At 40.8% G+C, this 14,614-nt stretch overlaps 1 protein-coding gene and 1 long non-coding RNA gene across 4 annotated transcripts in view; both read right to left on the reverse strand.

Annotated features, from left to right (window-relative positions):
• LOC126383233 (uncharacterized) overlaps positions 1–2,943 on the reverse strand; it is a 7,539-nt gene extending 4,596 nt beyond the window's left edge. The window contains exon 1 of the long non-coding RNA XR_007569120.1: positions 2,803–2,943. This is a non-coding gene — a long non-coding RNA (uncharacterized LOC126383233). The remainder of the gene's footprint in view (positions 1–2,802) is intronic.
• Positions 1–14,565, reverse strand: part of LOC126383232 (uncharacterized) — a 22,256-nt gene extending 7,691 nt beyond the window's left edge. Inside the window, exons 1-8 of one of the 3 annotated variants that reach the window (XR_007569118.1) lie at positions 14,341–14,565; positions 13,993–14,238; positions 12,519–12,647; positions 12,135–12,365; positions 11,869–11,994; positions 11,695–11,782; positions 10,464–11,606; positions 10,300–10,357 (exon numbers count right to left, since the gene is read on the reverse strand). Coding sequence is in view for 2 of the 3 variants with exons in the window: in XM_050033730.1 (XP_049889687.1) it covers positions 11,709–11,782; positions 11,869–11,994; positions 12,135–12,365; positions 12,519–12,647; positions 13,993–14,238; positions 14,341–14,389 (855 nt within the window). In the remaining variant the exon portion in view is untranslated. Of the gene's footprint in view, positions 1–10,299; positions 10,358–10,446; positions 11,607–11,694; positions 11,783–11,868; positions 11,995–12,134; positions 12,366–12,518; positions 12,648–13,992; positions 14,239–14,340 lie in introns of those variants that run through there. The other 2 variants (XM_050033730.1, XM_050033732.1) reach the window with 2 other exon arrangements.
• Positions 14,566–14,614: the final 49 nt, after the last annotated feature.

Below are 14,614 nucleotides of genomic sequence, written 5' to 3' on the forward strand. Positions count from 1 at the left end.
ATTTTGACTAGTAGTAATGTCATTGTGACTAGTATGAATTTTAATTTAAGATATCTGTAACGTCATTCTGACTAGTCAAAACTGAATTACAGATATCTGTAACGTCATTCTGAATAGTCAAAACTGAATTACAGATATCTGTAACGTCATTTTGACTAGTCAAAACTGAATTACAGATATCTATAACGTCATTCTGAGGTTCTGCTCCCAGCTGTTGTCTCCGTCACCCCACGGCTTGACACATTCGCTCGCGGCTCGCGCAGAAAATAGACCAGACGCCGAAACGGAGCTGCGCGGCGTGGCGCAGCCGGTGTGGATGACACAATCGGTTAACATGGGCGGTGTGGCCATGGGTCAGAGAGGGGGGACGAGCGAGAGGTCCGCGGTCATTTATAACGTAATGTTATAGATAATTGTTTTATGTGTTTTAATGTGTAGGTATGTAAATGTTTTCAAAGACGTTTATGTTGAAATAAAAATACCTACAGGTAGTTATGTTTCCTTGTATTAACATATTTACAAGTATGTTTCCTTGTATTAGTTTGCCCTCTTGTGGACATAATGCGAAAAAAAAAAAAAATTCGAATGGTTCGAACCTATGAGTTATTTTTAGAAGGAATATTCAAACGTCATTTTTGAGCAATTTTGACAGCCCTAATGGACAAATGTCTGGAGTCTCAGGTAAAAAAGAGGAGCCTATATATTTTTATAGGTCAGTAGAATCATTTCATTGTTCCAGGGCTGTATTTACACTGGTTTTGAAACAGAGCTTCTAACAAACACAGAGATCGTCTACACACTAAACACATGATTTTATCACTATTTGAAATTATGCAAAGTTTATTTTAGTCCACTGCTGTTCTACACTGATTCCATCACTGCAGCTCAAAATAAGGAGACACCTATGTGATGAGAGCTATTATAAAACAGATAATATTTTATTAGTAAAATAATCCACACACTGTTAATTGGCTCCCGTTATCATAAATGCAACAGTTCGGTCATAAAGACCTCATCAGTCATTAACTAGGCTACTTTGCCACCCTTTACTTCTGTAGCAGAAACAGTCTGGCATTACTTCAGTGTGCTTTAAGTGACATATGCAGAGTAGTTTCATCATCATGCAACTAAACAGCAAATTATATTTTATACTAATTTCACATAGGCCCATAGCTCAGTGATACCTGGCTGATTTTTGGATAGTGTTTTAAATGTTTATAAATTTTCCGTTTTAAGATTACAGAGTATCGTTTACATCCCAGGCCACTGACATTTTATTGTCTGGCAGTCTCAGACACTTCTGGTACCGTTTAATTGCATATGATATGAAGTAGCCTACTTCATTCACGGTTCTGATGATGTCACTCGCAATAAACACCCCCGCCTGGTTTGACAGGAAAACCTAGAGTTGACTGAACTAGTAAATAACCACCTTTGTAGTACTGGTTATCCACACGGACAATGTTAGGGTTAGTCAAACCAGATAACCAAAAGATATCCTGGGTAAATTGAACTGGCTTCGCAGTACAGGCCTCTGATCTCCTCAGGCAGGTCATTCCAAAGTCATGGTGCTCTGACTGCAAAGGCTCTGTCGCCTTTGTGAATTAATCTAGACCTCGGAACAACAAGAAAAGATGCGTCTGATTTCAGGGTATGAGACGGAACATAGGGCAATAAAAGATCTGTTATGTAACTTCGAGCAAGGCCGCTCACGGCTTTGTAAGTAATCCAATAAAATCTTAAAAGCAATCAATCAATCAGGTACCCAATGTAGGGAAGCCAGGATTGCTGTGATGTGGTCATGTTTTCTAGTCTGAGTGAAAAGTTGTGGATGAGCTGGTGAAATGCCACAAAAGCTCTGCAGCTCAGGAATATCTCGCCAGTTCCTCTACAGTAGGAGATCCTTGAAGGTAAATAAAATTTGGTAACGTCAAGTAACATCTAAGGCAGGGGTGTCAAACATACGGCCTGAGGGCCAGAACCGGCCCCCCTAATGTCCAACCCGGCCCTCTAGATGACTTTGCACACGTAATGTCAATGCACATGCGAAGGCTGAAAGGTTTCAGGAGCAATTCAAACAATGACCAGATACTTCATGTAAAATACTGCCCTAGAGGATTTTCCACTCCAACCAGAAAACAGCTCTCTGAAATAACAATGAATACTGACTATGGTCAGATTTAAAGATATTGAACATGTGCAAAATATTATAAACCAGCAGTTTCAGTACAAAAGAGACTTTATCAGATTTCTATCTTAAAACATTGTGGGTGCTAATCAGACCTTTACATAATTTAACATAATTTCTGAATTAGTAATTTGTTTTTCCTCATGCTTATTTATGAGGGTATTTTTCACATTGAGGTCAGTACAATTAGCACTGATAAATGACCTCTCACAGACATATAATATGATAACAGGTGGATGCTGTTTACCTACTACTTTTACTGCTTATGACCTATAAACTGAGTTAATGACTCAGCTAAAAATAAACTTAGCCTGATTCAGCAGGAGGTGTTTTTATATTTAAAGTAGAACTGCACTTATGAGGCACACTGAATTATTTACCATTATTTTTAGTAATAATTTGCTGAGTCAAGTCGTATTTGAACTATTTAATCATATGGCAATAGATCAGATTTTTACAATCAGGTCAAAGATCAGTTAAACACAGCTCACTGGTTGCATAACTTTAACTGTGTATCCTAAACTGTCTGAGTTAATTTTGTATTATGAGATGACTATGCCATGACTTAACTTAATTAAACCGTGCAGTATTAAATGTGATAATGCGCAACTTACCATCATAGCAAGGCAGCAATCCCAGCAGGAGAAAGACGTACAGTGCAGACCAATGCATGACTCTGAGAGGCTGCTGAGTGTAAGGCTCACTCATACATGTACACTCCTGACAAGAATAATCCTTTTGTCTGCTAGAGCAAAAGCAACTACTATATCTTCTCAGAGTAAACTCATGTTACGGAAGTTCTGTAATGATTTTTTTTTTTCTGTAATGATTTAGAACAAAGTCGGACTGTAGAAATGTCAGGAATGCAGTTGGAGCTACACTTGAGACTGGAATGACTAGACTAACAGCGACACAAACGTAACCACAGTGCATGTTTATTACAACAGTGAAGACTTTATTGAAAACCTAACAAAGCGCTGACATTCAAATACACATTATGACCAAGTGCAAGCAACATTTTGTGTAATCATTTATTGCACACGGAGTTTCTTTCCAGCAGTATCCGAGAGTGAAAAATAATCAATTTGTAGTTTTTTATACAGTATACACGCAGCAGTAAGAACATCATCTTTGAATAAATAGTATGATTGGCAATGACACAAAAAGTCAGATATATTGTCAGAGTTCAAAGATATCTTTTTAAAAAATGGCCTTTAAAAAAATAGACTTGAAAGCTGGACATCAGATTTTTGAAACAATGCAAAATCCCTGAATAAAGTGGGCACAGTAGTAGTCTTGATGATATGCTTTGTGTATACTGTAACAGCAAAACAGTTGTCACCGTCCTGAAGAGCTGAACTTACAGAAATCTTCATTCACATGGGTCATGCTTTTGCCACATCATGTTTGGCAGCTTAGTTTCAGGAAAAGAAAAAAAAAAAGAACTTTCATTCTGTCTGTTTTTGTCATGTACGGTGAAATATAATATCAGTGAGGAGTTTTCTTGTGATGTTTCTACTAGGGATTACAACTCCCACAGGGTATTTCAAAGGGAAATTTCGGCTTATTTCAACCTGTCTCCTATCGTCCTAAATTTGTTTCAAGTGACCAGTGACATAAAAATAATAGTTAGCATGTTAGCCGTTAGCCTAGATACAGCTGGGGCGCATAGTAGCGTCAGACCTGTTAAAATGTAAGTGAACTCGGCCGCGCTTTGGAAAGCAGAGCTAAATGGTAAACAAACATGGCAGCACACCGGTAAGGTAAGACAACACATTTACATGTCGTTTTCTATATGTTCTCTGACATTTATCCTAACGATATGAGGCGGTCTTTGTGGAAAAAAAGCTTGTTTAGTGGACTAACTTTGCACTTGAAGGTTGCCCGTTCACTTACGTTTTAACAGGTCTGACGCTACTATGCGCCCCGGCTGTATCTAGGCTAACGGCTAACATGCTAACTATTATTTTTATGTCACTAGTCACTTGAAACAAATTTAGGACGATAGGAGACAGGTTGAAATAAGCCGAAATTTCCCTTTAAGTGCTGTGTCTCATCCTTACATTTGTCACATAATCACACTCTCCAGCTCTCTCCAAACTCTTGAATGCTCCTGGCAGGGGTACCATCTGGCTTCATCAAGTCATTCTGCTTTTGACCGTCAAAGTTCCCACACAGACCTCCCACTTTCCTTTTATATATGCGTGGTAGAGTGATCTCTGTAGGAACAACATCTACAATACAATTTCAGCAATGACTCATTTATTGACATGGGATGGGATGATAACTTGTGGTTTAAGGATTTGTTAAGGATCCTACAGACTCCAGGACTACTGCTAATTCTGTTAGACTTGTTTAATGAGGTGAAGACGAGTTACCTGCTGTGCTGTGTCCATCAAACTCCACTAACAGGCCAAAGTCGGTCCTCAGTTTTAACACATTTTGAATCTTTTTTTTAAAGATTATTTTTGTGGACTTTTTGCCTTTAATGACAGGACAGAGCGTGAAATGGGGAGACAGAGAGAGAGTGGGGACTGACATGCAGCAAAGGGCTGCAAGACGGATTCGAACCCGCGGCCGCTGCAGCAAGGCAATGCCTCTGTACATGGGGTGCTGGTGTAAGTACCGAATGTGTCTGGGCTGCCAGATTTGTCCGGGGTCCCGCGCTAACTGATGACGTCCCTCATTATGATTGGCTTTATGGCAGTCACAAATCCTGATTGGTTGTAGCCATGGTTGTGGCTGGGAGTTTGAGGAAATGGTTGTAATGTTAGAGAGTTTGAGGAGAGAAATAAAAATAATAAATCAAAAGTTTTCTCTTCAGCTGTATGCTGAATGAAGTACTAAAACATTAACCTGACAAGCGGCAAACATTAAAGGGGCAAAAAGTGAAATTGTTTCACTGCTAGGTTTGCTGTTGTGCTGTTGTTAGACCAAAACAAAGTGTGTCATGAGCCACACCTCCCTCTGCCTCTGCTCTCCAACCCCCACCCCACTCGCCTTGTCTGTGCAGCCAAGCACCGCAGCATCTCCACGGACTATTACATCCAGACGGTTCCGGTGTTTCTTCTGCAGGCTCCACTTCACTCAGCTGCCTGATATACTCGCTGCTTCTTCCCACATTAACCTGAATAACAAACCAGGGCTCGGTGCTCCGGTTGGATCCAAATGGACAGCCGGGGCTGCCACGCAAACATCCCTACTCTTCTCAGTGAACCGGAGTCGTGAACCCGCGACCCCGCCAGGCTCATGGAGAAGACTAGGGACGTTAGCGTTAGCACTAGTCGGCTGCTGCGCTAACATCCCTACTCTTTTCCGTGAGCCCGTGAGCCCACGGCTCCGGCTCACGGAGAAGAGTAGGGACGTTAACGTTAGCTCCTGGAGTTAGCACTAGAGCTACTACGGCTACTTGAGTAAGTTACAGCTATGGAGCGCTTCTACCAGCTCTTCTAGTCACTGAGCCTCGCCTCCATCTCAGCAAATATATTACATTTATTACAGGTACCATCATCATTGAAGTATCGACATAGCGACATGTGGCTAACGTTACTATAACACTAATTAAAACAGACATTTGACTTTATGTTGTTACTTAATGTTACCTGTCCAGGAGAAGAAGAGCTAGCTCTGAGTCCGATTGTAGCCCCTTTAGCTCTCACAGTGCTCTCCATCTTGGAAATGCAAGGCCAATGTTAATCCGAGTTCTGTCCCTTTCTTTATCCGACAACTTCTTCGCCAACAACCGTTGTTTCTTAAGAGGTAATGTTGGATCTTGGTCGTCTTCAGGTGAACGTTTCATTCTGCTCTCGCCATTTCGCTTCGAAAATATGCACTGCCATTGCTCACTGGCTGTAGCCTTTTATAGGGAGGCAGGGCCAAGGGGGGCGGGGGGGGATTCACATGAACGTACATGAACGCGCAGCCGGACCGGCTTGTAAACAAGGGGCTGGAGATCAACACAGAGAGAGGGTGTGTGAGGTCATGCTATACTCCAGATGAAATTACACCTCTAGTTCTTCACATATCAATTTTTTAATTCCTTCAATCTAGAAATGATGAATTTCGCTTATTGCTCCTTTAACGAGATCGTCTCGGTTCGGATTAGCCTTCTTACGAGATCGTCTCGGTTCGGATTAGCCTTCTTTTAAGTTAGCATTAAGCTAACGGCTAGCAGCTAATAATAAAACGGCTAAAAAGAAGATAAATGCATAAGAAACATAAGAAATTACTGTTAAATCAGCACGGGGTCGGAGGGCATCTCACAAATCAATGTACAATGTTTCACAAATCCAGGGTTAGTGTGTCATACACTATATTTATGTGTAGGCTATCTGTATACAGTATGAAAAATAAACATAACGGCATGTCAATGGGCCTCATTCACTAATATGTGCGTGGAAATGTTCTTACTTTGCGCACAAAATAAGTGCGTACGCAAAATCACCGTGGGATTCATGACACCTGCGCACCGGCCAATTTTGTTGTCACCACCTTGCGTATGTGTGTGAATCAGAATCATTCTAAATTGACAGGCGCGTGCTCGCAATTTGTGATTAGCATACTACCACACCCCCATTTCTCCATATAAGGAAACCGCTTGCCTAGAGTTGATTCATGAATGAAGGAAGCGGTTACGCGAGGAGAGAAGTAGTAAATATCACAGTTTGTTAGAAGAGATGGCACCGGGTCTTACAGGAATGCCATGGGTCATTGAAAGATTGTGGAGGACACAGCATGCCAGGATGATCTTGCACACCTTCTCAGGGGTATAAAGTAGTTTGTCACCGGCTGTATCTGATCCAAACACATCCAACGGCCCTTAAGCATGCAAAAAGTGCGCTCTACGGCGCGTGTGTGGGCATGTATGTTATTATAACGCACCTCTTGAGGGGTTTCAGGGTTTGCGTATGGTGTCATCAGCCATGTTTTAAGGCCATATGCCCCGTCACCCAAACAATATAACATTTTAACATTAACGGGATAGAGACTTGTTGAAAATTCTAACTTAAAACAATTGAAATAAAAGACTAGAACAAAAGATGCTCACCAACAAGCCATCCACTTCTCACAGCCCCTGCCTCCAAACACATTCCCACTGTACTGTTTTACAAAATAAATGAGTCGTGGGTGCCTCCTGGCCAGCGGGCCACAGCGTTAAGGATATGGCAGTCAGCATTACAGATCATCTGCACGTTGATGGAGTGATAGTTTTTTCTGTTCATGTTGTTATTAATATTTTAATTGTCACAATGATGAGGGTGACTGTGTATCAATTTCATGGTTATTTAATACATTTGGCCAATATATTAGTAAATTAATGATTTTAAAAAATGTTAATTAAATCTCTTTTTAATGAATGTGGTTTTATAGACTCTGCATGTACTTAAAAGGTATGTGTTTGCATTTCCTAAGTCAGTTCGGCCTTCCTCATTTGTGCGTACGCATGGTCTGAGGCAGTTCTAAATTTGTTCGCAGAGTAAGAACAAATTCGGGTAAGAAAATATTGATGAATCCCGGATTTGTGCGTCAAACGATCGTACGCACAGTTTAAGCAAAGATTTGTGCGTACGCAGTGTTTGTGAATGAGGCCCATTGTAACTAACTTTATGTTCTGTCTTTCTTTGTTTTGGGACCCTGAACACTGGCTCCACTGACCCTTGGAGCAATGCTGTTATGCTGTCAAATATGTTCACATATTTATGAAACATTGTACATTGATTTGTGAGACGCCCTCCAACCCCGAGCCGATCTAACAGTAATTTCTTATGTTTCTTATGCATTTCTCTTCTTTTTAGCCGTTTTATTATTAGCCGCTAGCCATTAGCTTAATGCTAACTTAAAAGAAGGCTAATCCGAACCGAGTCGATCTCCTTAATGTTTGCCGCTTGTCAGGGTAATGTTTTAGTACTTCATTCAGCATACAACTGAAGAGAAAACTTTTGTTTTATTATTTTTATTTCTCTCCTCAAACTCTCTAACATTACAACCATTTCCTTAAACTTCCAGCCACAACCATGGCTACAACCAATCAGGATTTGTGACTGCCATAAAGCCAATCATAATGCATGACGTCATCAGTTAGCGCGGGACCCTGGACAAATCTGGCAGCCCGGACACATTCGGTACTTACACCGGCACTATCCACTACGCTACCGACGCCCCACACATTGTGAATCTGATAAATGCTGTTCTACTAAAATATCGTTGTATGATATAACAGTCAGATCATCATTATGACTCGTTCAGCTGTCCAAATGTCTTTTAATGAAATATTTCACAAAACATGCTGCATACCTGGCAGACCAACATATTCATTTATTTGTTGCCATGCAATATTGGTCCTGTTTTTGTCCCAATGACAGGATGGTGAAAAACTGACAAAATTAGCCTCTCTCCCAGAGCTTCACGTAGTTTCTTCCAGGTTTCTATCCATCTGTAAAGAAATGCACTTCCTTGCGTTGGACATCAGAGGCATCATCTGTATATTTACAGATCTACAGACACCAGTCACATACGTAAGTGTAGACGAGGCGTCAAAGTATTGCACTTTTATTACTGAAATGCAATGAAACAACCTAGCTAACATGAAAAACACTGATACAAATATTTGCTAATTTGCTTTCAGTAACATTTTGTACATGTGTTATAATCATATAAATCAATAATCATTTGAAAATTACAAATTACCTAGTTCAGAAGAATAAACAATAAAATAATATTACATTGTAAAATAATAAAATGTACAAACCTACTTTTTAATTTAACTACACCGATTTTAGAATGGTGGGCTGATACTGATACAAATGTTTAAAATAACAATTTTGCCACTAGCCAATACCTTTATTCTTCTGTTGTAGCAGGGAAACACAGAAATCTACACTATAAAGAAATAAATGAAGTGTCATTACACTACCTTTGAATGAGTACAAATTCAATAATACACATTTATGAAACAACCTTTAAAATTACATTGATTCATCATAGTTCCCTCTTTAATATTTAAAATTACATTGATTCATCATAGTTCCCTCTTTAATATCCATTTTATATCACTGTGAAAACATTGACACATTTCTCCTTCAAACAGCTTGATTATTCAAGTTTCTTGCGAAAAACTACATTTTACAAGGTTACATTGAACACACCATGAGAACACTATAATTCATCTTCGCCCAAAACTAATTTTTACTGAATAGAGCTTGAATGCGTCACAATGTTAATCAATGCAGCCATCGTGCAAGTGCAAGCACAAGTTGGCAGTGGTGGTATCTAGGATATGTTGGCTTCACTTTAGTGCTTGGGAGGAAGTGGAGACACGTTGTTTATCTTATAGTCATTGGTTTGTCCGTTCGGGGATACTGTTGAAAAAACCTGGCCAACTCTGCCTCTCGCCCGATGTCAGCTGGGATAGGCTCCAGCCCCCCCCGCGACCCTCAAGAGGATGAAGCGGTTAGAAGATGAATGAATGAATGAATGAATTTCCCCTCGGGGATCAATAAAGTATTTCTGATTCTGATTCTGATTCTGATTATTTTGGTCAAAATTGAAATCACGATTATGCAAACGATTATGTTTTGACTTTGAAAACATGCTGTATTTATTATTTATTGCCCAAAATTCAACATACCATCGCCGCCATCTTGGAAAGCCCATACAAGTTGATCGACAAACTCGAACAAGATTGGATGAGAGTTTGTGCGAGTGACAGGTGAGCGACGAGTGGACGGATCATCACAGACAGACAAAATGGTTCGTGTGTGTGCTTATCCCGGTGGGAAGAACATGAAAAAGGACAACCTGGAGACCTTCCAAAGATTCAGATCACGTGACATCACGCTTGTCAATTGACTTGTATTGACTTTCCAAGATGGCAGCGGCAGGCAGTTCGGTCTACGTCGGTAATACAGTTGTAAACAATCTTTTTAAATAAACTCTCTGATAACCTCAGAAGTTCTCAACGATTTTAGTTTGATGTTAGGGCCTGTCACAGTTGACCATCGAAGTGTGGGAGTTGTAACTGGCAGTGGTTGTTGATATTTTGATATTTTGTTGATGAGAAAATAAAATCACCAGGCGTCCGTGATGGAAAATTAAACTAGATTTCATTAATTTTGAAATCGTTTGAAGTCAAAATCGTAAACACGATCACCAGATGATTAATTGCACAACCTTAAAAGAAAACACAAAGATTTTTAGTTTCAGGTGATTACACACGAAAGAAAACATAGTTATGAATATTATATTCCNACGATCACCAGATGATTAATTGCACAACCTTAAAAGAAAACACAAAGATTTTTAGTTTCAGGTGATTACACACGAAAGAAAACATAGTTATGAATATTATATTCCATTTTCATATATCGCTCTAAATCCTACACACTGGACCTTTAATGTGAACGTAAACTTTTTAAGTAGTCAGTGTTTTAAGTAATCAGTTGTGATACGAACTTTGTCAGAGTATAAGGTTTATAGTATACATTTGTATGCTGAAAAGTAAAACGTGTAAATCATATATCTCTGATATTAGTATTATTTTAAATCTGCTGTCTAACGTTAAATATCATCCTAAATATTTTGTGATTTGTCAACAATTTTGATAATTAAATGTTTTGAATATTATTTTAAAGGACAAAATGCCAAAATTCTGTGGTTCCAGCTTCTCTAATCTAAATATTTCCAGAGTCTTGTATGAAAATAAACAGAATATTTGGGTATTGAATGTCACCTTTGGCTTTTTGGACCAAATTACCAATCAAGTAAACGAGAAAATAATCCACAGATTAACCGATAATGAAAATAATCCTGGGCTGCAGTCCTTTTTATTGTATTGCACCACACTGGAGAGGTACTACAAATCTGAATTTGTTAACTTTTTGTGTTAACACATTGTGTTACCTTCCACCTTATTGGGATGACCTGCTGACTCGGCGTCTGAACCACCCTGCTGCTTGAATGATTGTTAGCTTCAGAGTTAATTTAACTGGCTCATGTGGTTTAAATGGGCCAGAACCGCCACTGCCAGCATAATTAAACTTTTGGCTCATCCTCCTCCTTTGAAGTGAGGGAATACCACTTACAGACCCCATCTAGCCAAATAGCACTGCCTCGACCTGTTTCTGGCTGCTCGGCCTGCTCTAATAGTCAGCTCTTAATAGATAGTGCTGAATAAATATGTGGAGTCATATCAGTTTATTACCTAAGGCTTTACTGATCATTGCATTACATCTTTAATAGCTTATTCGGTTTTAAGAGACGATTGTGTTGTTTCTGAGAGTTGTGAAGCCTGTTGTTGGAGTACAGCTGCAGCCACACTGTTGCCTCCATTGGCTGAATCATGGGTCATTTCTCAGGTGGGTTTGATGTGTGTGATAGTGCAGCCCTCACAGCTCTGATGGAGAAGGGTCTGGGATATAAACTGTGAGAGAGACAAGACACTCACTGATTAGGTGACTGACATAGGTGTGTATAGTATTGTTTCTGTGATGAAAGTTGCTTGTACTTACATTAGATACAGCCTTTAAAAAGTGACGTCTTTTTTCTCATGACGTGATAAAAAAGTAAATTTTAGGCGAACTGTCACTGTTTGGGCATCTGTAGAAAGATAGTTGCAAATACAAATGTATTTCAAACTATTAACTACGTAACTGAAGCACAGAGATCCATGTGACTGACTGTACCTGAAGCTGAGCTGGTGGAGGAATCAGTGTTTTTGGTGGAGACTCCAGATGTGCTGCCACCTGCTGGTGAAGATGTGACACTACTGGTATGCAGAGTTACACTGGTTTCTATCAGTGTTGTACCTGCTATGAGGACAAGGAAACTGTTAGTGAGCAGCAATTTAACAAACATTTGCCAATATTTTTTAGCAGTAACATAAAAAATAAATGTATTTCTTCAAATGTGAATGTTTGAAATGACTTCAGCAGAGATCATAATGAGCAACCTGTCGCCGTGGAGCCTGGGGATGCTGAAGTTGTGACGGCATCTAGTGGTGTAGATGTAGTGCTGCTGCTTCTTTGGCTGGTTGCTGTCGTAGCAAACACTGTGGACACTGAGTTTGTGCTCACAGCTGATGATGCAGTGGTGCCGCTTGCTGTACTGGGTGCTGTTGTCGAAGAGACTGCGGATGACGAAGATGGAGGCGCATCTATCGCTGCAGATGTAGCAGAAAAGGCTGTGGATGATGTAGTTGCGATGTCATTTGCAGGTGTAGGTGTAGCACTGCTGCTTGTTATGCTGGGTGTGCTTGGCTGCCCAGCGGACAAAGTCTTAAAGTCTTAAATCCTAAACTAACAGTGAAACCTTCTATTGTTTGGCTCACCCTCACCTTGTAAGCAGATTGACCCGTAGTCAGAACAGCAGTCATTGAACTCCATGCAGGCCTCATCACAAAAACACCCTCTGGAACAGCTGGAGTTTTGACCGGAGCAACACAGCACGGGTGGACCTGCGCAGCCTGCAGCACACACAGCACGACTGTAAACAATAACTGTAATTTCACCACGTTATTTTAACATCACTCTGGTGTCTCACAAAATCACGATTGTCTGAGTGGATGATCATGGGCACAGCTTGTGCTGCAGCAAGTACTGTAGATCTAATGGTAGTAGCAGTTGTAGCTAAGAGTCTCTAGATTGAGGGGCCTGTGAGATATTTTGTGGCTGCGTGGCAGAGCTGTTAGTGGCCAGGGAAAGGCTGGAAAGAATCGCTCCAAGTCAGAATGAGAGCGGTGAAAATGTTTGATACATTTTGGGTGGATGCAGCTTGGAAACATAGAAGGGATGTTGCAGATCATAGATGGGGTTGAGGTGGAAGGAGGCTGAGTATGTTGCACTGGAGGAATGGGAGCAGGGAGTACAGTGTATGAGGTGGTGTTGTGGATGTTACCTGTTGGTTCTGTTTGAGCTAGAAAATGAAAAAAGACACTGACATGTCATTTCATGGGAATGCAGGAAAAAACTGCATATAAAAACCTCTTACACAGTGGTCACTATGGCCATACACTGCCACCCACTGGCCAGTTGTTGTAAGTGCAACGCAAATCTCTTAAAACCAAGATAATAATAATAATAATAAACAACTTAATTTATATATAGCACTTTTCAAAACACAGTTACAAAGTGCTAAAAGGCAAAGCAAATAAAACAAGATAAAAACAATAAAAACAGGATACACAGTGTTTTAAATGTTTCTAGATTTTCTGTTTTAAGATAACAGATTGTCGTTTACATCCCAGGCCACTGACATTTTATTGTCCCGCAGTCCCAGACACTTTTGGTACCGTTTCATTGCATCTGATATAAAGTAGCCTACTTCATTTACGGTTCTGATTAGGGATGCAACGGTTCTCTGTAAAATATTGAACCGGTCGGTCCACCCTGCACGGATCAATACACCCCTGTGGACGGCAGGTTTTCGGTTTTGCAATTAATTTTGCATTGATGCTTTACAGGCCACTGTGTGTGTGCCTGTCCACAGGCCAAGTCCATGGATGTATAAAGAGAACGGCCGAGTCAGCCTGCTGCACAAAAGCCCTCCCCACGAGTTAATGTCCAATCACTGTTGTGGCTCCTCCCACTCACCCCCTCACACTGTTGTAACTGGAGCCTGGGAAAGTGACGCTCGCCTCACACAGAAAAGACGTGGAAAAAACAAACAAAGAGAGCCGTGGCAACCGCAAGCGGAGGAATTGAGAGACAGAAGTTTGAAGAGGCACCGGCTTCATACAGATCTCTGGTGTGGGATAATTTCTTCAAATGTGAATGTTTGAAATGGCTTCAGCAGAGATCATAATGAGCAACCTGTTGCCGTGGTGCCTGGGGATGCTGAAGTTGTGACGCCATCTAGTGGTGTAGATGTAGTGCTGCTGCTCGTTTGGCTGGTTGCTGTCGTAGCAGACACAAGGGGGGCCGAGGTTGTGCTCACATTCAATAGTGCAGATGTTGCTGAAAAGGCTGTGGATGATGTAGTTGCGATGTCATTTGCAGGTGTAGGTGTAGCACTGCTGCTTGTTATGCTGGGTGTGCTTGGCTGCCCAGCGGTCAAAACTGCAGTTGGAAAGAAAGATTTGCAGTATCAGTCTTAAACCTCATCTCAGTCTTAAATCCTAAACTAACAGTGAAACCTTCTATTGTTTGGCTCACCCTCACCTTGTAAGCAGATTGACCCGTAGTCAGAACAGCAGTCATTGAACTCCATGCAGGCCTCATCACAAAAACACCCTCTGGAACAGCTGGAGTTTTGACCGGAGCAACACAGCACGGGTGGACCTGCGCAGCCTGCAGCACACACAGCACGACTGTAAACAATAACTGTAATTTCACCACGTTATTTTAACATCACTCTGGTGTCTCACAAAATCACGATTGTCTGAGTGGATGATCATGGGCACAGCTTGTGCTGCAGCAAGTACTGTAGATCTAA

Source organism: Epinephelus moara, chromosome 21 (assembly GCF_006386435.1).
Source record: "Epinephelus moara isolate mb chromosome 21, YSFRI_EMoa_1.0, whole genome shotgun sequence".
Lineage (NCBI taxonomy): Eukaryota > Metazoa > Chordata > Actinopteri > Perciformes > Serranidae > Epinephelus > Epinephelus moara.